A 24,163-nucleotide genomic window follows, 5' to 3' on the forward strand; every position below is an offset into this window, starting at 1 on the left:
GCCAAGGACGGCGAGTGTCATAACTCTTTCGTTCCAAGGATTCAAAAGGGATCGTGAAAAAAGTCGACGGGCCTTTCGCGCAGGGACACGTCTCAGAAGAGCTTACACCCCCGCCGCGATTTTCATATTCACAATTAGCATCTCTTCTGCCCCGTCCGTCCTTTCAGCCGCGACGAACAATGACCGCGGGGCGAAGGAAGGAGAGAACTCGACATCTGCGGACGCGCGAATCGCCGAAATCCGCATATACATAGATTTGTTCCACCGTAAAGTTCTCCGTTCTGACGTTAAATCATTACGAGTTATGGAGGCCTGTCGTCTGCCGTCTACTAACGTCGCCCCACCGTTTTAATAATACGCGCTGAACCAAATCGCTGACACCTAAGCCCTCGAACATTAACATACCAAAGAGCAACGCTCGATTTGTAGGCCAGTGATATGAACTGGATTTCGCGACGAATGCACGTAAGAGTATACAAATATTTACCGTATATTATATTTTTTTTTTTATTTATTTAACGGGATATTCTTAACTCTATTTAATTAAAGTAAAAAAAAAATTATTATATCGCATTATAATTTAAAAAAGGAATTTATACGACGCTCGACTAGTTCGTTATTTATATTTCGGGATTTCTAAAATCTAATCGAGTATCAATAATCTAAAAATATTTGTACAAAGTAACTGGAAGTTAGCGCGGAACAATTTGCGTTTGCGGATAATGAATAGGACGGACGAAACGTGTCTCACGTTTTCAAAGAAAGATTGATATGTCACATTGTGCGAGAGGAACAAAACTAGCGTTTTACGATAGAGCGAGGTTCTCACGGCACAGAAAGGCCTGACATTCCTTTTTAACGGATCTTTGAGATCACGGCCGTTGAATCTCCGAATAAGCAAACTTCTTTTTTTTATTACGACGCCGCGGGACGATGTCTCACGCGTTCGCGATCGGTGTCAGATCCACGTTCCTTATCGGTCCTAGGAACTGGATGAAAGCGATTTGATTCAGAGCCTCGGAATGCTCGCGAATAGAAAATCCCGGGGCCAACAGACAGAAGCCGCGTACAAAGCCGCTTTTCGACAAATATGGATTTTTTAGTCACGTCTATTAAACGCCGCTTACGTCCGGAAAACAAAACTAACCTTCGCGCGTAGTTCGCGCTTCGAATTAATAATTCTACTCTTCCCAAAAAATGTCTAATTAATTTAAAGCTCGTTAATAAAAATAAAATTAAAAAAAGACAAATAAAATTGCGAGGTACGAGCTTCAGGAAAGATTCTTCGGACCGGCGTGATGGCAGATTTTAATTCGGAGAAGCCGGTGCGTAAGAGCCTTGAATGTTCAAGGACCTCGTAGCGGTTTTACCAAAACGGGAACAAAAGGGAGCGTCGATATGAATAAAAAAAAGGGGGGAAGATAACAATTCGCTGGACGATGTTCTGCGTTCGGGATTTGGCTACTGTGCTCCATCACCCGCGATCGCCGATCTTATCGCGCGCCGAAACAAGGCAGCACGAGGCAGTGCTTCCTCAGGACTTCCTCGTGATTCCTCGCTCGCTGCACCGCGCGATTTAACTAGCTGCACACAGACAGATCCCTATCTCGTATACGGTTGCAAGCGGTGGACAACGTTCCCTCCCCCCCCCCGCGTCCCTCCCTGTCCCTCACGGCACGTCCCAGAAGGGTGGATCGTTAATGGCGAGTTTACACGAGGTCAGTAGCGAGTTCGAGTCAAGTGCTAAGTTGATCGTTACATTTCTCCTTTGCGTATTTAAAAATTACGTTTGTACAAATTTTTAATTTTTTTAAAATTATTTTTTATTTTTATTTTATTTTATTTTTTTTTTTCCTTTATAGAATGAAATAATTATTAATACTTGATGCCTACGAATTATTATCGAGTTGAAACAAATTTTTAATCCCTGACAAAAGCGTGATTAGGAAGAAGGTTGTCTGAGAATTTTCGTCCCGTTCGTACGCTTAACGCAATTAGAAATCCTATTTGAAAATGACACAATAATGTAATTAAAGACGGCCTGGTCGTAACAGTACTTGTTAATGGAAAAAGTGCAGCTAATGAGGACACTGATAATGACCCGATTGAAAGGCGAGTGCTTCATTACTGCTCTTTACAAGAGTGAAATTGAGGTTAAATGGAATATTAGCGTGATGGTGAAAAACAAGTGTGCCCGAAAGTGGAGGACGTTTCTATTCGCTTCCTCGAACAACCGATAATTTGCCTAATAATGCCTTTCCACGACAAACACAAGTATCCGCGCGAGAAGACCTTTCCGTCCGAGATAATATTCGCCGGCAAAATTCGTCACCGCGTGGCGCTTTATAAATTTCGTAAATGATCCGCAAATAACACGTCCGTTTGATATTTACCTCGCTATCGCGTCATCTTGTAAAATTCGTCAAGAAATCGCCTTAACGCGGACACGCTTCGCTTCTTTTCTTTCTTTTTCCCTCATTTCGTCGCGAAATTACTGCCGCCGCGCACACGTGTACCTTCCCAAAAAAAAAAAAAAAAAAAGGAACAGAAGCGAGTCGCGAGGAGGACGAGAGGCGTAAACGTAACAAGGAAGAAGACTCGACGACGATGGAGGTTCGTAACGCGGTCCGAAGCAGGGCGAATGTCGTTAAGAGTCGCCCGAATTACGAACATTCGGCAGCATCCGCTTTTAGCGGCCTTAATGCCCCCCTTTTGGGTCCGCGTGTGCGCGAACGCGCGCCGGACACAAAGCGCTTCTTGGTGGGTCGCCGTCGAATGCCGCGGTCGTTAAAGAGCCACGCAATTTCGCCGAATTACGAATTGCATCGCTCTCCGGCGACGACGACGCTTAATAACCCCCGGGAGACCCGCTTGCGCGAGAGTTTCTGCACGGTCACGGGGAGCGGGCACCCGAGCGTCGCCGGCAAAAAAGCAAGACGAGGAAGAAGGCGATTTCCGAGCGGGTAGAAAAGTTTGCGGGCCGCGCGGCGCAATTTTTACGTCACACGAATCGCGAATCGAACGGAGGGTAGAAAAAGTATCGAGCCCACGAAACGTTACGAGTTACGCTAATTCCGACGAACGTCGAGAAAAGTTAAGGTGCCCTCGATGCGGCTGAATTGAGAAGACACGGAAACGCGTCCACGTGACGGTTTTTTTTTTTTTTTTAATTTTTTTTTCCACGCGATCGCCGGGAGAAAAATTGACTTTCCAGCGACGTTCTAATTTAACACGCGGCTGCGATTGGCTGCCGAGTAAATTACTCGGACAAATTACTACCGGGCGAATTATTAGACTCGGATTATTTCGCTTTTATGAATATTCGGATAAAATTCCCGAGGCCCCGATGGGTTAATGACGGCGGCTCGCGTTTCGCTTCTACTTTAATAGCCCGCCGTCGTCAGTCGGGTATCCGGTTTCTATGAGCCTAAACGCGATGCGGCGAATACCAGTTCGCGTGCGTGCCGGTCGGCCGGCGCGAATTTCGCGTCCTCGACGAGGCGCGGATCGTCCGCGAGCAATTTGCACGAATTACGGACACGTTTGGCGATCCGGTCGCCGCTGCACGGTGAAAGCCGGCGATTTTACGGCGCGATGGGTATCCGATGTTTCGAGGCTTCGATCGCGAGCAAGGTTAGGAGGTAAAGGGTAGCAGAAGCGGGATTAGCGGCGTATCCGTGCCGCGCCGTTGTGAAAGTCGACGATAAAACGGCGGGACGATAGAATCGCGATTCCGCGCCGCGTAAATCAATTCGCGGGCAGCTCGTACAATTAACGCTCGTCTCCTCGGATCTTTCGAGTAGAAAGCCAAACGGGGTCAGGTGGCGATTTTTCGTATTGGCACAGTCGATTTGCCTAACCGAAGAAAAGAGACGCGTCAACTAACCGAGCAAATAAAAATGGAAAGTACAGAAGATGGTGACTGCCGAATTAATTCTGCAATGTGTGTCTAGAGATTTCTAATAAAAAAAATAATACGACTTTTTGCTACTAAAAACGCACCGTGTATTATTTATTTCTTTCGTGGAAATTTCGATTTTATTAAAGCAGAAAATTAGGATAAGAAGCGAGGAATTAAAACGAAGGAATTAAAATATTTTTAATATTAAAAGTTAAGAAAAGAATAAAATAAAATTGATTAAACAATTTTATTTTATTTTATTCTTTTCTTAAATTAGAATATTTAAAACGAAGGAATTAAAATGTTTTAAATATTAAAAGTTAAGAAAAGAATAAAATAAAATAAAATAAATTAAACAATTTTATTTTATTTTATTCTTTTCTTAAATTAGAATATTTAAAACGAAGGAATTAAAATGTTTTAAATATTAAAAGTTAAGAAAAGAATAAAATAAAATAAAATTGTTTAATTTATTTTACTTTATTCTTTTCTTAACTTTTAATATTTAAAACATTTTAATTCCTTCCTTTCAATTTCTCGCTTCTTATCCTAATTTTCTACTTGAAGAAAAATTCACTAAGCGTGTAAAATTATCGAGCCACCGATAGATAACGTAAAACGATTACATTCGGACGCGTGTATTTCTACGTAAGGCAAATGCTCGGTCCGTGTTTTTCGTCACTTCGCAATCGACCTCGGAACGTCGACGGTAAACAAACGACGGTCGGCGCTCGGTAACAGCGGCCAACATTTTTTCCCTCGTGTCCGGTCTGTTTACGCATCGATGAAAACACGTGAATAAGATACCCGTTGCCGGCAGCAGAGCACACGACGCATTTGTTTTTCTCCTACAAATACACAACGACGGACTTTACGCTCGCGGCAAAAATTTCCTTATCACCGCTCGACGACTCGCGGATTGCGATCGCGTGCAATCTTCTCACGTCGCGATACTCTATTTCGGTAGTTTTCGAAAATCCGCCTGTACCACTTTCGAAGTAAGCGGCGCGTGAAAGGTAATTTATGCCGTTTCCAAAAGCGAACGGTCGAGACAACGGGCAAAGAAGAGAGAGGGGAGGAAAAAAAAAAAAAAAAAAAAATCCCGCAACAGACGTAACCGACCTAAGCGAAATTACGTGAAACTCGCGTACACTTGTATATAAAAGGCCGTGTTACAAAGTAATTATGTAAGACACCGCGGTGTCTAAACTCGTTCAATTAAAGAGAAGAGAATCAGAGGTGATTCGAGCGGGATTACGTGGGACACCCGATTGTTAAAGGACCGCGATCGAGTCTGGGAAAACGAGATTGCCTTTTCCGAAAAAGGTAGCGGGCGCGTTTGTATTCGGGGCTTATTAAAAATTAATAATACTGATGAGAAGCCGGAGGTTCTGCGAGTCTCTTGACTCGTTAATTCGGAGGCCCGTGTAAACTTTATTAACATCGCGCGACCCCACGTCGCGAAAATACCGCTATCTCGGAGGGAAAAAAAATAGTAATAATAATTTCTATTTGCTGATTTCGCATTATCGTTGCGTGCAATGCTTTCTGGCGCTTGGTTTGTCGTCACGGCGATTTTCTTGTTCGCGAAACTCGACGTGCCACCGCGCATTTCAATATCGTTTACGAGAAAAAGCCAAGGTTTTTGTAACCGCTCGCGAGGCTTTTGCTTTTTCATCCTCGATCTGTCCTACGTAACAAAAAGTACCGTCTACTTAACAACAGAACGCGGTACAGAAAAAAATTCAATGACCTTACGTATTTACTAGGACTTATTAGTCGCTGGAAATCTTGTTAATTATGATTTTCATTAAGATAGAAAAATGTTAATGAATTGAATAAAATATTAAATTCATAAAATTACGTCTTTATATTCACATAATTAATAACGCGCATGTTATTTATGATTACTATTTGCATAAATATTTGTTCAACTTTGTCGTGTAATTTTACTATTCTATTTATTATAGTAAAGAAATTTATTTAATTATTTTTTATTAAAGTAATTAAATTAAATGTGTTAATTTAATAAAAAAAAAAAATAAAAAATATGCAAAAACGCACACATGCGGCACGTATTAATATGATGCGAGTTACGAATGCCTAGCGACTACTCCACCGGAACGGTAGATTAACCAATCCATAAATTTGTAAAATTATTGACCCACCCGATGTCCGGCGAACGTGCGTCACGATCCGATTGCGAGCACTTTCGATGGCTTGCGCGCGGCCGAGGATCGTTAATATGTAACGGACCGTTGCGTCAAGGTGCCGCACGCGGTGAAACCGATCCGTTTCGAAGACTCGCGCTACCAGATACCGAGCGGGATCGCGATTACGACTGCGACGCGGAAGCGCGACGCGGCAATCGGTGCCGGTAACCTTCGCTTAACGCACGATTAATTAACGACCGCTCGGCAAAGACTCTTAACCCGAGAGCACTCTCTGCTCTCACACACATACACACACATATAAAAAAAAGAAAGAAACCCTACTCTAAATATTTTACTCAGCCTATAATTTCGCAAAAATAAACCACGAAACGTGCAGATAAAAAATCGAATCGATCTACGGAACTGCGTGAAGTACTCCGAATGATCTCGAACGCGATTCCGCCGGGCGGACGCGAACGGCCGCGAAGTCCCTAAGCGAAAGAGAAGAAGACATTTACCTCTTTCATGCCGTCGAGCCTGCCGAGGCTCTTGGTGCCGCGCAGCGGCGGGAAGGCGACGTCGTGCCAGCCGGCGTTGCAAGTCTGCAGGTGGTCCGACTGCGACGAGTGCAGCCCGCGCGGCCTGCCCTTGCCCTTGCGCTTCTCCAGCAGATGCTTGGCGCGGGACTTCCTCACGGGCGCGGCCGGGTCGTCCTCCGGGTCACTCTGCACTTCCCAGCGCGACGGCGACTTGAACCGTCGCCGCGGGCTCGTCGGCGAGGTCACCGGCGAGGTGAGCCTCTGCACGAGAGTACCGAACATAGTCATCGTCGAGCGTTCGCGTTCGCACGCGTTAACGGCGAGGCTGTCCCCGAACGGCCGGCCGTCGGTCAAACGTCGCGACTCGTCGCCGACATCGCTCCCCGTCACTGCCACTTGTATTACCAACGCGAAGTTAGCCACAGGTGGTTTCCGAATGGCGTCCCCTGCTCGCCGTGACCTAGCGGTAGCTCGATGGACGCGGTTAAGAGCGACCTCCAGTTTCACCTTCTCGCGGGGGCTCCGCGCACTAGCGGGTCATCGCAGAACGCGCCGGAAATGCGAAACGCGCTGGGGCCGAGACGCCGCCGCGGTCCGGCCGAAGACACGCCGGGGCGAGGAAAGCAAAAGGAAAAAGGCGAGAGACCCGTCCGGTCGGCTCCGGCACAGGTATTTGCCTGCGGGCGATCTCTCGCGCGGAAAAAAAAGAAACCCAACTCACTGCTCCTGATTCGCAACGGCTGTGGCTTACCGGAACGCCAAGTTCGACTCGTTATCCGTACGCGTGAATATCGAGCAGAGCAGAGTGTCACTGGAGACACGAACGCGATTCGCGTGCGCAAAACGCGCCGAAACGTCGACCGTAACGAATATACGTGCGCAACCGAAGGGATCACGACGAAGACTGCTCGCTCGCTCGCTGCCGCTGACTGGCTGGAGTGGCGGAGCGCGGCGGAGCCGCCCGAGCTCCCCCGACTCGGGCCGAACGTCGGGGTAGACGGGGTAGAGAAAGAAGAAGATGCGACTCCGCATTACCTCGTACTTCGTACAGCGCGGACACGGTTACCATGGCGATCGGCACCGATTCTCCCCCGAGGCGACTTGAACGGACCGTTCCGCTGCTCCGTTCGTCCTCGCGAAAGGGACCCGTCGCGTTGTGCACGCATGCACGCACTCACGCACGCACACTCGCGATGCACTCTGCGGTTTTTCCTGAGACGGGAAACGCCAGCGATAGAAAATGTAGAGATGAAAAACGGGAAGACGTCTCTACAATGATAAAATTTAAAAAAATGTACCACTACCGTTCATTAAATTCTTTTTTTTTTTTAATTGTAATACTTTGTTAAATAAAATGTATTTTATTTAGAAAGAAATGTTTTATTTAAGTCTCCTGTTCTGTTCGTATTTAAAGAGTAAGAATTAATTGTTAGAAATAGCAGGGAATTTCTCGACTCTTTTTTTTATATTTTTATAAAATTGTTTATGTTACTTGGTATAGAATTTATTTCTTTTTATTTTAATAATCGTAACGTGAAAGGCGTAAATATGATCGGCGAGACGTGGCCTCTGATAACGGTCATGATCAACGCGGCTATCGGGTCCAGATTCCAGAATCAATTCCGGTTTCTGAGCGTTAGTTAATTAATAGTACGGTTACTGGTTTAGTCGCTTCGCGTTTAATAATCTCGTACACGCCGAAGATGGTAAATTAAGCTCAACTCGCGCGGGACTTAGAATAATTGCCTGTAATACGATTTTCTAACTTACATAGTCACTTACGCTAATTCAAATAATATAAAAACGGTAAAACTGCCTTAGAGCGAAATAGGAAAGGAGCAGATGCCTGGTTTAGTCCGCGGTGGCAAGGACCGACTGGATTTTCATGCTGCAACGCCATAAAACGGCGGCAACTCTTGCGGAAAATGATGCCGCACTGTCGACAGTAAAGTGACGACATCGAGAGATTTTCGCTTTTCTAAATCCAAACGTCACGAGAGCAGCGCGGCCGTGCAATCGGTTGTGCAACGGACTGTAAAAAATTAAAAAAAAAAAAAGAAAAAAAAGAAAGAAAAAAGAAATAAAAAAGAGATTATCTCAAAAATAAATACCCGATTAATTTTTAACGCTCGTGATATTTCGAGCACCGCGAGGATGCGTGACTTTCGAAAACGCGAGAGTAATGGAGCCCGCCGCGCTCAAGAAGAGAGATCCACCGGGACAAACATTTTGTCGACGCGCGTAACAATTTATCCCGCCGCCTCCGGCCAAGGTTCCTCGAAGGTAATTAACGATCATCGATCCACGCGCTAATTCGCCCTTTCATCCTCAAGGACGGAGAAGCCGAAGAGGCCGAGCGGAGGGTGGGAGGCAGGGAGCACGAATCTACATGCGGCTATTTCTTATTACTCGAACGATATCATTAGAGTGGGAACTCGTCAAAACTTCAATTATTCCCGTGGCTATATACGGCGAAACGAGGCGCTTGATTAATCGTACGCGGGCTCGCGCCGGTGTGCGTGCCTTTGCGTGCGTGTGCGCGCCCGTAATTATTAAGCGAACACGTAATTAGCGCGTATCACCCCGATACACCCGTGGCGCCCTTCTTTTTTCGCGGAGACAGCGCTTATGAGAAACTGAATTACGCGCCGGCGAAGAGTGATTGTGAACCGGCCGATTCCCTTCTTCCCGCCTCTAATGCCGACGCTTGTTCAAACATATTTTTCGCCGCGCCGTCCCTCATCTTTCATCCTCGAGCCTCATCTTCAGCCTACTTCCTCCCCGTGCGATTAAGATAGCCGGCGGACGTTAGCCGGAAAACTCTCTGTGTAATTACGAATACCCCGCGCGAGCTGTGTTGCGTGGAAGGAGGCCGTAACGAGCTTAGCTCGAGTCCTTATTGACGTACCTCGTGAGATAATGCAACTATGCGATGTTCATTTTACTCTGGCGCGATGTCTAAACGTAAAAAAAGTGTCTTTGTCGCCTGGTGAATCATACGGCGAAACGTTTCTCGGTTGTACAAAGAACGAGCGCGCGCGGACATATTCACATGTGGGTACGTGGAGTTTACCGCGGAGCCCCGCTATTGAACACAGCGAATGAATCGTACGCAACGTAATTACGCGAGATGATCGGTAATATTCTGATGTACGCGACGACGTGTGTTAGTGAGACATCGAAGAATGTAACCTCGAGGATCGTTCGTAATAGCGTGTACGGCAATCGTAAGCCGGGAAGCCGCAGAAGTATCGTTGCTCAATTCTTACAAAATAATCTCGAGATCTGCGCGATGAAAGTACGCGACATGTATCCAGCGCGACCCGAGTTGTTTTCAACACGAGAGGTGATTTAATGCGATAAACTCAATAAACCATAATGTACCCTTTAACTTTTTCTCTTTTCTTTTTTTTTCTTTCTCTTTTTCCTCACGTATTAAAAAGCGCTGCAGCGAGGGAATTAAAAGCGCTGCAGCGAGGGAATTAAAAAATTAGAGTAAAAAGAATCTCTCGACATTGCGCCCTGCGGAGCTCGCGCGTTTTCGAGTGACTTTAAATTTCAAGCCCGCGACAGGTGCAAAGTGGGAGGGAAGGGGGAGGGGAGGGGGAATAAATATCCCAACTATCGCAGCATCGCGTCACTCTCGCGCCTCGGCTATATTTTTTCCCACGTTTTTGCCGCTTTGGGCAGCGCACAGTGATTCGCATCCGCGATTACGACGAATTCTTCGTAGCCGCCGCAGCGTTTATCTCGCATAACGACGTAACGGGGAATAAATAACTACGAAAGATTCCTGCGTCCCTCTCCCCTCTTTTCTCCCCGATCGCGTTATTACGATTATTGCTTATTAACAGAGTGATTTCTTTTTTTTTTTTTTTTTCCTCCAACATTTCGCGGCCTCTCGGAGGTCACGGGGGGGGACTTCCCCGTCGTCGAAATTTTGAGCGAGCGCAAATTGTTCCGCAATAAACAGCGGTTATCGCGAGATCGCGACCCGTGTTCGCGCACCTTTTTTAATTTCCTCGACGCTTGACGCCGCGATTTACACTTGTTTTCGGACGTGCATCGCGACTGCGAGATTTTTCTGAACGGAGATAAATCTTTGGGGACCGCACATAAAGTTTGAGCCCGTTTGAGAAAATAATTCCGCGCTTCTTTGCCGTATCCGACGTAATAAAATACTACGGGACGATTAATTTTTTTTTTTTTATATCTGTTTTCTATTTTCGTGCGTGAGGACATAATTGTGATTGCTCTTAATTAATATTCATCTGTCTGTTCTACGAGAAACTCTGCACTCGAGAGACAAAATGCGCGACGCAGACGTTCGGTCGTTTCCTGTAAGAGTCACGGTCACTGTTATTTCGTCTCTTTCGTTTATTTGGACGAACAATGAATCACCGCTGCGCGGAAAAGTTGAGCTCACACGTGAATAAAGAGACTCGATCGAAAAATAAGCCGAGATCTACATTTTAGTCTAAATTTCAACTAAAAGAAAAAAAAAAAAGCTTAAAATCAGCAGCGTTGATTTATTAATTATTCAATCAACGTTCGATATTTTTCCCAATGCTATAACAATCGACTAATTACTTCCGTTAATGAATAAATAAATAAATAAACGTCACATTTACGCAAAAAAAAAAAATAAAAATAAAAATCTTTTTCGCGCGCTTCGCGAAACGCGCGCAAAGTGCATCGCTTATTTGCCTTATTTGCGGGCGCTCCCATCCGAGGATGCTAAATATTCAGTTTTCGATCGGGCGCGGCGTCTATTTACCGAGGCGAGGCTGCTAATGTAACGTCCGGAATCCTGTATCGTCGGCCTTGGAAGAGATTAGATCTGCGCGGTGCCGGCGGTCGAAACGCACGCTCGTGCAACGCGAAAACGGAGACGTCGCGACACGTCCTCAAAGATGAAACGTCAGGACATACCTCGAAGAACCCATCACGCGCGTCCCAAGCAGAAACGTCTGCGCCGACGGTTAATTAATTCCGGACGTACGCGTCGCGAAACGCACGCAACGCGCTAAATTAAAACGATGGCAAAGTGATCTATAACGCCGATCGAGAATATATTCAACGTTCGCGAATTCGAGTTTTGCAGATCTTTTTTTTTTTCTCCGCCTGGGGCGATTCCTATCGCAATGAGGCTTGAAAGTTGAGACTTTCGAAAAAGAGAGACCCTCGATGCCGAGAAGGTAAAAGAAAAACGGAGAACCACCAGTTTCCGACAAGTTTTTCATCGCGATCTTTACGCACGATTTCTTAATTCCATTGAAAAAAATATCAAATATATTAAAGATAAATATTTTTTCGTCGTCCAAAGTGTCTTTCTGCGAGAAAGGATATTTCTTCTTCTTTTTTTTTTTTTTTTTTTTTAACAATCCCGTGTTTAATCTGCACACGCGCTCTTTGTACGATACGCGATAAAAGCAAAGCTACGACGTGCCAATATTTTTCCCGGAATGTCAATAATTCGGTGCAAAAATTCCTAGTCGCGTCCTCGCGTGTCCGGCGGTATCTCGCGATCGTCTCGAAGAGAAGAAGCGGCCGGGAGAGATATCTTACCATGACGAGGGATCGCGAGAGTCCATCTCGGAAGCGAAGCCTCGCGTGCGCGTTCCGTTCTCGCTCTTCATGTTCTGCGTTCTGCGCGGGGATTCTAAGACGGGCGGGTCTCAGCGCGATGGGAAAGTGGCCGGCGGGCGCGAGCGGGGATCTGACATAGGCCGAAGTGTGCCGCACACCTCGGCGCGGTCACCGATTTTCTCGCGGCACGTGAAACGTACGAAACGTCCGCGGCCACATCGACTCGTGTGCGCGGAACACGTAACGCCACGCACACGCGCGGAAACGTCGCGACGTGCGTGAGATTACGCACACGCGCTCACGGACGAAACGTTGCGTGTCGATTATACTGTCGGCCGGTGTGAGAAATATTATCCTTTGATCTCCGAGGATTCGAGCGCGCGCGCGCAGCTCGCGGTTTCACTCCGGCAGGAAATTAACGACCGCGGGCTCACCGCCGCGGTTTCAAATACGAGCCGCCGCGCGAGATTATCAGTCATGCAAAAGGCCGAAGACGGAAGTGAGGCGCAGGAAGTGCTCGCGAGGAGCTCCGCTTTTCCTCGATCAAAGGCCCTTGGGCGCGTCGAGTCTGCCGGCGCGGATTATCCGGCCGTAAATAAGCGCAATTAGGACGATTGATAAGCTATCCCGATGATGCGGGAATACGAATTTCCCGCGGGATTCTTACGCCGGGGCGCTCGCGCGCCGTCGTTAAACCCTGCACGTGAGTAGCGAAATGAGATAGACTTTGCGTCTTCCGCTAATAATAATTCGACATACCTGAGATAAAAGCGCATATCGTAATTGCGTAATAAAGAATACCGGGGAAGATACGGATCGCACGGTCGCGGAAAGAATAAAGGAAGAGTGATTAACGTAATTAATATAATCTATAATTAGCGGTAGAAAAGAATAAACGTGTAAAATGTCGCATGCAATTAAGAAACGTCCGAGTATTAATAATTTGTAAAAAAAAAAAAAAAAAACCCGCAGACATTTGACAGAACAATTCACCTTGATGCGATTATTTATTTCGATATTATTACGTAATATCAAAATTAAGAGCCCGATAAACAACGCGGAAACGAAGTGGAAATCATATATCGAATCGCTGCACGCGAATCGCCGGCGCAAATAAAACCAGCCCGATAACGCACAAAGAGTTCGCAATGGCAACGTTAAATCGATCGGTCCTGCGATGCCGGTCTTCGCCGAGCCGCGGTACCGGCAGCTACGGCGCGAGAAGGAGAAAAGAGGCGCGCGATTTATAGCATCGGTGCGCGCACAGCGTAACGTGTTCGGCGGTCGCTCTTGAATCGTCGTGTCTAACAAGGTATGTGATCGAGAGTTAAGGCCGCGAACGAGATCGTTTCTCCGTGAAAGTCGCAGCGGGGCCCAGGCGGGCACCGGCCAGGAAGTTCTCCGTTCCAGCAGCGATCGAACAACGATGACGACGACGACGACGTAACGACCCGCTATTCGAGAAACAGCGGAATTTAATGGCCTGCCGCGATTCATCGCCGTGTATTTCGCCCGGCTCGCCCCGTCTGCTTGCCGCGAAATCGGGTTAATGGAGAGGTCAATGACGCGGCGAGGAGGTATTAATAAATAGCCCCGACAATGGGCGCGGAATGCGCTGCCTCGCGAGGTCTCGTTTTGCAATCCGCGGAGCTTCGCCGCCGACTCAATTCAACCTGCCAAAGTACATTCATTATCCGCGTCAATCTCCCTCGGCTTCGAGCAGCGCGCGCTGCGCCTCTCGTCTGATTGATAATAAGCTATCTCGCGTCGTCCGCGGTCTTTCCTAACTGCAGAATTAATTGACGCCTCGCGGCGATATCGCGGCAGCCTCGTCCCGTTCCAATTTTCCCCATCCGAGTCCTTTGATTAATTCGCGATAATCAAGACGAAAAATCTCCAGCCTTGTATTCGGGCGCTTGAAAAATAATTGAGAACAATGCAAATGCCGGGGTTTCTTTAAAGTAAGTTGGTCTCCGGTTGTCTTGACCTCACGCAACGTTTCCGCGTGCTACACGTGCTCCACGAATACCGGGAGTGATCGCACCGAAGAGCTCCTTTTCTTCGCCGACCGACAAATCCTACGGCACCTTCTCGCTGAGCGTCGATGTTGCTTTCAGTATTCTATCGCGTCATCTATTGACCTACAATTATTCCACGAGCTTCGCGTTATGCATCATTGGCGCGGCCGCAAAACAGGTTTACACGCTCGCGTATCAAACCGCGGCATTATACTATTTGCATAATTATTTATACATATATTTCACGTACACGGATGAGCGAAGCCTCGTTTACCGTCCGTCGCCTATTTCGTCATTCCTCGACGAAGTTTGCTCCCAAAGCAGGTTCTAATATAAACTGTATTTAAATTCCACGACGTAGCTTAATAAATCCCTTCTCTCTCTCATTCTTCTCAGATCATCGAACGAAATTTTTAGCGTACAATAATTCAAGTATGATCCATTAACGTGGCTATTGTCTGCGCACAGACAGCGATAAATGTTTCAATTATTGCGCTCGTAGCGTCGCGAGCGCCGATTCCTCCCACGTGTAAAGATAGCAACGCCGATTAGATCCCGATCTTTCCGCCGCGGGACGTGTCGTTGCTTCACCCGGCGAATTTTTCACCGCGTAACAAGTCCGGCGATCAGGCGCCGCGATCTTCGGCCTCGCCGTCCCCGAAGTCAATAGGGGTTATTCGGTAAATTATCGCGCCGTCATATCTCACCGCGAGAATCTTGCGACGGGGCCAGGCGCGGCCCGGTGAGCGCGCGAAAACGCAACGTCTCTATCTCCCGCGCTCACCGACGTTAATTTCCTTGCGATAATTTTTCCGCTCGCGGCCGCGTTAATTGCGAAGACTCCGGCGCAACTCCGATCGATAGAAACCCACGGCCGCGCATCGAGAATATGAGGACGATAAGATCTTAATTTCCCGCGCGGCAACGCAGACGGAGCCGCGAGCGGCCGTCTCTGACCGCGCTTTGGCCAATTTTCCGCGCGAAGGTGAGACGTCCGGCCTCCCTCTCCTCCTTCTCAATCTCGATGATGAGCCTTGACCCTCGCGCATTGCGTTTCCGCGTGCCCACGGCGATATATTTCCCCTCTTTCCCGACGTCAAATGCGCGCATCGCCACCATCAACATTGCCGGAATATATTTAGATTTACACTCCAGGCAATTCTGTAACGCGTATTACTGTTAACACTCATTTCATTCACCGGCTATCATTAAACCGCGCATTTGCAAGTCTCTAAAACTTATTACCGGTAATATAAATTTACGCGCGTTACAGCCTGGCTCTAAATTATTTACACGCACACACTTGAATATTTCTTCATATTCCACGTTCGTAAAAAAAATTATAAAAAAAAAAAGGATAAAAAAAACGACCCGAGGATCCCGCGCGAGAAAAAGAGAGGCGCGTTTAATCCAGACAAATTCGCGATAAAGTAGCTGGAAGATGAGCGAAAGAAAGAGCCTCGAGGTTTTTACTCGCTCGGCGAAGAAGAATCCGTAAAACATGCCCCGAACAAAACTCCCGGTGTGCTCGATTCTTCGTTTCTTTTTTTTTTTTTTTCTCCCCGCGCGAATCTCGAGGGGTCGCGGCTCTTAACGGTCCACGGCATATTGCATCAGTCGGTTCGGCGTGCACGCGTATACTGCCGGGGATTCAAATGGGCATCAAGGCTTCGTAGGAGCGCGCGTGCAAACAGCCAGGACGCGCGGGGCTGCGACAATGGGGCATAACGCCCGGAATAACGAGCGCGAGTTATGTCCCGTCATAATTTGCAATTTAGATTTCATTATCGCCCGGTGGCCGAGCGCGGTTTCCTTCGCGGGTAACACCGGACACGAGGCCGTTTCCGTATCGCGAGCATCGGCGGATCTTCCGATTTTCAACCCCGATAGCGAAGCCGCCTTATCACCTTTCCGCGATAAGATCCACAGCGACGATCAAGTGTTAAACTTTTGCATTTGAGCTCTTTAAAGATATCGTCCACGTTTAGAAGGAGCATTGAAGTTGCGAGCATCGGTTTTAATTTTTCTTTTTCTGGATAAATAAATGACTAAGCTGACCGTGACGGACTTGTAATTATTTGAGGCTAGTAATTAAACGAAGCTCGGGCGCGAGAATTTTTTTCGGGAGTTCCTTTTTTTTCTTTTCTTTTTTCTTTCGCGTTACGAGCTGCGAAGCAAACTCATATAAATCACTTGAGGATGAAAGGACTAACGTTTGAGACGGCGAAGGCGGCACGACAGCATCTTCCGCAAATTTTAGATAACTGCGAGCGCGCGGCGGAATGGCGCCTCAAATGAAACCAACCGGCGGACGCGCAAAAGTGTGCTAACGACGTGCAAACCTCCCTCGAGCGTGCATTTCCGCATTGCGTGCGAGTCTTTAAAGCACGGAAAAAGGCGCTTCGGAACACGCCGAGACGTACGAAGCGCAGACTCGCCGAGTAACGATCGCGGCTAACGGTACCGCAGATTGGTGTAGTAAAGGACTCGCGAAAGTCCTTTACAGGAGGAGTGTACGCGATATTGTTGACGTAACTGTAACGATATCACGCGTCTAGACTCGAGAGCGTCTTTCATTCGTCGCGCCTAAAAAAAAAAAAATTCACTGCAAAATCGATCCGACAAGTTTACAGATCTTCGAATCCTTCGTCGCTCGTTTTACATTCTAGTGTTTGACTTACCTACAAATTTTAACAATGGCAATAAAAGAGGAAAAAAAGAAGGAAAAAAAAAAAAAGACGGAATGCTACTCGCGAGCTGAGGAATCACGGTTCGTTTAACTTGCGTCGCCTCTCTAATCGCCGCGCCGTCTTCCCGCCGAGATCAACTCGTAAACGCGACTCTTTAAATATGAAATTATGCAACAGGAAATATTTACTGATTGTTTCGTACGGGAGAATCTTGTCGCCGCTCCGGCATCAGAATCTTGTGTAACGCTCGCAGTGTAATTTCCTAATAAACAATGGAAAAAAAAAAAAAAAAAAAATAGAAAAAAAAAGAAAAAAAACAAACCGCGTTTACTCGAAGATAATAGTTCTCTTATTATCTTTACGACAACGTGTAAATGCACATTGCTCAATACTTCATAAATATCATAACGCATTAAATATTTTATACGTTCTTCATTAAAAAAAAATATTTTTAAAAATAACGTCTACGCAATGAATGATTAATTACAAGCGATTCGATTAGATCTCTCCCTACGAAAATAAATATCCAACCGCGGCATGAAAAATATCAATTTATAGACTCGTCCGACTGCACGTGATTTGAATATATCAAGGGATGCGACTGATCTTCACGGCGACGTATCTCCAAATTTGGACGGTAAGATCGAAGAATGTCTTTCGGAGCAACGTCCTGCTGAGGATTTCTCTCGCTGGCCGGCACCATGCGCGAGGTTCTTTCGGTCTGACTCACGTACCGGTCATTCGAGCCTCTCTTCTTCCCGCCGCATTCCCATTTCGTTCCTCAAAGACGAGCAGGACTCGTCGTCTTTTCGACGTACGAACGGGGGGAACGTGGGCGAAAGGACATCTCCGACAGCTAGATCCTTCTGTGATATATACTTTCCTTTCACCCTGACATTAAACCTCTAACTTCTGACAAGAAATTCTGCTCTACTATACGCATATATATGTTACGTCCTAATAAAGAACATCTCGCTATTATTATGCAAATAAAACCCTTCCACGAAAAAGATTTATTTTTTATATTACTGTTGCTTCCTTTTTTTTTTTTTTTTTAATTGTTGAAGAAGTGCATTCGATCACTCTTCTAGTTTCATTCATATACTTTAATAGGATGCTGCGCGAGCGCCTTACGGAGAAGGCGTCTTTTATGATCGATTTCATCTGACGTTTACTATCTATGATCTTAATTCTAGTTTCGGTATTAGAAAGTCGAGTCGTTTAAGATTAAAGTAAACCGACGGTTATTAATGAAACGGAATCAGGATGGAGACTTAACCGCGCAGAAATAATTTTTTCATTACGAGGATATCGAAAAAGTGCGTCAAGTCTGACGTCGAGCGAGACGGCTATTAATTAGTAGCGCGATACTTAAAGAACGTGAACGAATTTTTATTCGACGAGGAAAAAGCTGCATAGCTGCTTACTCTTGTAATCCTCGCGCTCTCGCGTGTCGCGGAAGCGGATTTTTTACCTAAAATAGGTATCGACGTCACGAATTGCCGCCTCTTAACGCTTTTATCTCGCGTACGGGGCGATATTTACGGCACGGCCGGCGAGCTTGCGCGTCGTCGTTATCCTTATCGAGTACTCCTTAGGTAGGAATTCAATCTCGGTTACGGCGGATCGGCGGGAGCGCGCGCAGGGTATAACGCGTATGTAAATGAGAACGCGCGTACCGGCGCCATAATCCGCGAGCGTGACGTCGCTCGCCGCGCGGGAACCAGCGCGGATGCGAGTCCGGGACCCGCGTAATGCGTCGGCACGCACTCACTTAAAGGGACGAGAGCCGCGGCGCGTAGCTGGGCGCTTACGCACTTTCTTGGAACGTGCAGCTGCGCGGATTTCGCGCGTACTTAATCACGCGCGTCCGCGCGAGTCAGGTGAAACGCTTGGGGTGCGCGCTCGCAGGATGACACTTTCGTGCGAAGGTCGGTTAGGCGGCCTTACCGAGGCCGCGCGTACATGCGTGTGCGCGAGTATGGCGAATTCGGTATGTAAGCTCCTCGAGATCTTTCTCGATCCGCGGCAGGAGGCTGTACGGATATCGGGAAGCCTCTAGCGGATTTCTTAATTTTTCTTTTCTTTTATTTCTTTTTCTATTTTGAAATTGCAATTTTTAGTGGATTTCTTATTTTTCTTTTCTTTTATTTTTTTTTCTATTTTTAAATTGCAATTTTTAATTTTAATTTAATTTCTCGGCGAATAAAAATGTCAAAAGCTTCCAAGATTTTTCTCGATCCGCGACAGGAGGCTGTACGGATATCGGGAAGCCTCTAGCGGATTTCTTAATTTTTCTTTTCTTTTTTCTTTTATTTCTTTTTCTATTTTGAAATTGCAATTTTTAGTGGATTTCTTATTTTTCTTTTCTTTTATTTTTTTTCTATTTTTAAATTGCAATTTTTAATTTTAATTTAATTTCTCGGCGAATAAAAATGTCAAAAGCTTCCAAGATCTTTCTCGATCCGCGACAGGAGGCTGTACGGATATCGGGAAGCCTCTAGCGGATTTCTTTATTTTCTTTTTTTTTTTTTCTATTTTTAAATTGCAATTTTTAATTTTAATTTAATTTCTCGTCGAATAAAAATGTCGAAAGGGGAGGTTTTCAGGGAGCGAGTGATCGAGAACAAAGAACGTCGCGCGGCTCGAGTAATGTAACCGATCATTTTTCCCGAGCGTATCTCCCTTTTCATTCACCTACATGATACCTGTTATTACAAGGAAGTGTGATTTGTTACGGACACCAGATAACAATGCTGGATATACAAGTAATAATAACCATACAATGAAATGACGCATAAGGATAAGGCACCTCCCCTCGAATCTGCATAGTAATTTCGAATTGCATATTCACTTCCAGCGCTTGCATTTTGTTCGCGCGCCACATTACACGTGTAATTATCCTCGCTTATATATCGCATCGGTAACTCGCGACGACAGCATATGTGTAACGTACTCGCGGTGCATACCGCGCGCCGTATTTTTCTTTTTTTTTTTTCTTGCTTTTTTTTTTTATTCCGTCACTAAGTAAGCTTATGGATGTAACACGTCGCGGTGTTAATAACTTCCTAACGCTAATTACACGTTTCGCCGCTTCTGTTCCCCATCAGTATCTTTGACGATATATTAGTATACTTTCACGTCGGGCGCCGTTTATCGTTTCACCGAGAGAGAAAGAGAGAGAAAGAGAAAAAGAGGCACCGAGAGAAGGAAAGAGAGAGAAAGCAAGGGGCGGTGGTTCGTGACAATAACGACCCACCTGGTTCGACCGCCACCGGGACGCGGACTTTTCCTTGATCGGGAACAATTGCGCGGATCATTTTCTCTATTACCGCGACCGACGGGTACGATCGGCGCTCACGGCGCCGCTCTCAGCCCACTTTCGACGCGGGGGCTACGACCTTAAAGGAAGTAAAAGCCCATTTAAAGACCGCACGAATTTTTGTGACCCACTGTACAACAACGCGCCGGACCGCCGTCGATGCACGGGCGGCCACCTTGGCCGTCGGCTAGCTTTCCATCGGTGAAAGCTCTCTCGCAGGCTTTGTGAGAAACGACGACGACAGACACAACGTGCTCTCGGCGAGGTCCACACACGGGCAAGACCGCACGTACGAGGGTGGTGGAGCATCCGAAGAGAGAACCTTCCTCAACGATCCGGTCAGCATCGGCGCGACGATGAAAAATTAACGCCGCGCGATTTATCGACCGACAGCATTGTATTAAAGTGCATTTCTCATCGGGCCGAGTCCGGCCATTACACGAAAAGTATACTGTTATGTGTGCCAGTATCTCTCCCGTCGCTCGCCAGGCCGGTTAATACATTTATTTACTTACGCGAGTCGATAAGTCTCGATTCGACGGCAGGACGCGTCTCGCGCAGCACGGTTGAAGATTTAATTAAAATAATAAGTCGCGGACGGTTGCCGCTGACCGACTCGAAAAACACGTGTTTGCCAAAAAAAAACACTCTCGAAATATCAATGCTTTGACCGCCTCGCTCCGAGCCTCAAATTATTTCCGATAGGAAGAGACTAAATGTTTAAAGTCGAATTATAGCGTTTAATTAAAACTCGATTAAAGTCGCCGACGGGGAGATTACTCCGATTCGAAACGGGTAAAGCGTCAGCTCGTCCACAAAATGTAACCATTCTCATCGTCGGGCGTTTTACGCGTCACGAATGCGGCCTCCGCGACGCGGTGACGCTCTTCTCTTTTTCTACGCGACTTGTATACGGGCGCTATGAAATTTATACGCGATCTGAATTGCAAATACGTGCGCCCATCATCCGCGGCCACCTCCACCCTCCACCCTCCACCGAGGTATCTCGGAAAAGTCGTAAAGCAAGAAGTCCGGGTCTCGTTTTACAAGCGCGAACCCTCCGCGCGCCGCCAACCGTCGCCGATCGAAACTGGAAGGGAAATCTCATTAAGCGGTACGTGCCCGCGAAACGATAACGGCGCCGTTAATGGCTCATCGTGGATAATTAACGGCCTAGATCGACCGGCGATGCTCCTTTTTGCCGCGAACAATGATCTTTTCGTTCTGGACGCGCCGGGGCTTGACGGGGATTTCAATGCCATTTATTATACGTCCCTTCCGTTAATCGCGAGCGACGAGAATCTACGTGCCCTGGCCGCGCGGTCGCCCGGCAATTTACGACAGACCATCAATTTTCGCTTAATTAAAATTTTAATCGCTTCTTGAATAAATATTAAGAGTACTTTGTCCGTGCGTCGCGTTTGTTCGAGCAGATGAGGTGTTCGGTGAGCGAATGAAAATACGCGGAGCGAAAGATTCTGCGTTTCGCGAACGTTCTCACGAATATCGGATAACAGAAATAAAGCGCAATTTTTTTTACTTTTCCTTTTCCTCTCCCCCTCCCACCGCGAGATATAAAAACGCACCCTAAGAATCGCCACGCGAGCGCGATTCGCGTCTTTATCCATGCGAGAATAATTTTTTCATTCTCATTCTCTTCCAATATTACGACAGTACTAATTACGATGTGTCGCCGGGAGAATTTTCCACGACTAATTAATATTTGTCCCCGGCTCGACATTCCCTATGACTCTCCGTACCTCGCGCTCGCGTATACGCCGTACATACGATTTTGTTTTCAACGTCTTCGCGCGCGCGATATCGCCGCGATAGCCGATAGCGCCTGTCATTTACCGGGAATAAACCGTCTCTGACACCACGCTGGCAGATGATCAAAGCAAATAGACGATAAGCAGGCCAAGACGACGAGAGACCGGAGAGATAAGAGGAAAGCGGGACCCGTGTACATACATAGGTGCGAGCGAGTCTCCTTCTCGCGCGGGACGACCGACCGTCCGGTTAAGCGAGACGGTCGCGACGCGCTGCCGTGAGACTTCTGATTATATTTTTAATAATAATCCCGATCCAATCTGTGAACGAGAAACCGAAAGAAGCCGCGGTAACGGAGTTGGGCCGGTACCGCTAGGCACAAACCGATGCCAATCTGGCGAATCCGCCGCGATGCGGTTAGCGTAGAAAATTCACGGCTGCGAAAGAGAGTCGCCTGCGTGCTTGATCGTTACTGCGGAGTCGAAACCGGGCCTTCGCGTGCCCCGTCGAAAATAATTTCTGTTTGGCGAGGCACTCCGCGGAGTGCCTCGGCGAGGCTGATTATCATAATGAACAACTTTATGCGTTGGCAAACATACAGGCGCGCTAGAGTGTCGCGTTTTGCTGCCTCCCCACGCGCGAGGCTTCTCGTCCCGTCGCACGTTTTCGTCCGCAGGCGGAATTACGTCGCGCGGGCGAAGGGAGAGGAGGCGGGATTGAAATAAACCGCGTGATTTACCGCTCGTCCATAAAACTCCCGACTTGGGCGACCCATTCAATTCGCTTAAAGAATGCTTCGTTTGTATACGATTATATGATTATAAGGCATCCTAATGGGCCAATTCGTTGAAGCTTCTCGGATTAATAGGCGATCTTTAAAGCGATCAGTAACTTGTAGAAAAAAAAAAGAAAAAAAAGAAAAAGAAAAGAAAAAAATTGGATCGGGCTGCGAAAGAATGTAAAAGTCCGAACGGTCGTTACAGTACGAGTATTTAGAAACCCAACTTGACAAATCACGCGTATAATGATAGTACAAAATTTTAAACGATTGTTTAATAAACGTGCGTATTAGAAATCGATTTCTATTTCTCGGGGTGTCTCGTCGACAACGAGGATAATTTATCACCGGCGAAATACTATCCGCTAAATACCGGAGAAATATGCGCGATAATGTTATTTCGAATTCGCAGTTCCATAAATTCGTGAATATTTAAGATAATCGCGCGTTTCCTCTTTCGGTTTGCGTAAAACTAGCGGTACCGCGCGCCAGTGGCTATTTTACACGCACTCTTATCTAGAAATGGCATTCCGCGCATCCCGCAACGCGAAGCTCATTTCGTTGCGCGTTCTTTCGATACCGCGATAGGCATTTCGAGGGAAGAAAGACTCATTGGGTGGCCAGTTCGTCCGCGCGAGAGCAATTAAAAAAAAGAAATCGCGTCGAGATGACGACGCTAGGATGACGTTCTCCTCCTATCCTTCCCTCCCCAATTTTTTTCCCTTTATCACTCGATTCTATTCTCCGCTCTCGCGTCTCGTTCTACCTTAGAATACCGCGCTTGTAATACACGGAACGATTATCTAGCGGTGCATTCATCGCGCTGAATTACGCGATTAATCTCACTTGCGAGAGATTTTTGTCGGCGGCCTGTCGGGTGCTCCCTCGCAATTCACGCGTTTTGCTAAACCGCAGTCGGACAAAAACAAATATAATAAATAAATAAATAAAAAAAAATTAAAAAATTAACGAGTTCGTTTATTTCTAACGAGCAATCAATCTCCGCGATGTTACCCTCGTCTTCGCCGTTACGACGCGTTTTCTATTTAATTACACGTTGTGTTTCCTACTTGATGCGCAGCTTCATTCGACGCTTCGCGAGAGAGATAAAGAGTCGGGGGGGGGGCCGCGCCCGTCCACCTGCGTGCGACACGCACTTGGAAGTACGCGCGAGTATACGACTGCATTTACGTGGCCACGTGCGTAACGTTTATTGCCGCGCATACCGTAAGAGCGATTATGCCCGGCCGTCGTAAACGCCGCGGCGGAACGATCTCTCTCTTCTTCTCTTTCGCGTTCTCGGTCCACGGGGCGTCGGCGAGAGAGCCCGGAGGATTCAGGAAATTGGATTAAGGCCTCAAATGCATCCTTACGCACGCGCCCGACCGTCCGAGATAACACAG

The 24,163-nt window shown here is 46.9% G+C and overlaps 1 protein-coding gene across 2 annotated transcripts in view; it reads right to left on the minus strand.

The window, feature by feature from the left end:
- Positions 1-24,163, minus strand: part of LOC139112264 (rho GTPase-activating protein 20) — a 166,401-nt gene that overhangs the window by 75,096 nt on the left and 67,142 nt on the right. The window contains exon 1 of one of the 2 annotated variants that reach the window (XM_070673187.1): positions 6,573-7,468. The exons of the other annotated variant lie outside the window; for it this stretch is intronic. Within the exon in view, the coding sequence (XP_070529288.1) occupies positions 6,573-6,881 (309 nt within the window). The 5' untranslated portion in view covers positions 6,882-7,468. Of the gene's footprint in view, positions 1-6,572; positions 7,469-24,163 lie in introns of those variants that run through there. 2 annotated transcript variants of the gene reach the window in all.

The sequence above is a fragment of the Cardiocondyla obscurior genome, linkage group LG27, assembly GCF_019399895.1.
Source record: "Cardiocondyla obscurior isolate alpha-2009 linkage group LG27, Cobs3.1, whole genome shotgun sequence".
Classification (NCBI taxonomy): Eukaryota; Metazoa; Arthropoda; class Insecta; order Hymenoptera; family Formicidae; genus Cardiocondyla; species Cardiocondyla obscurior.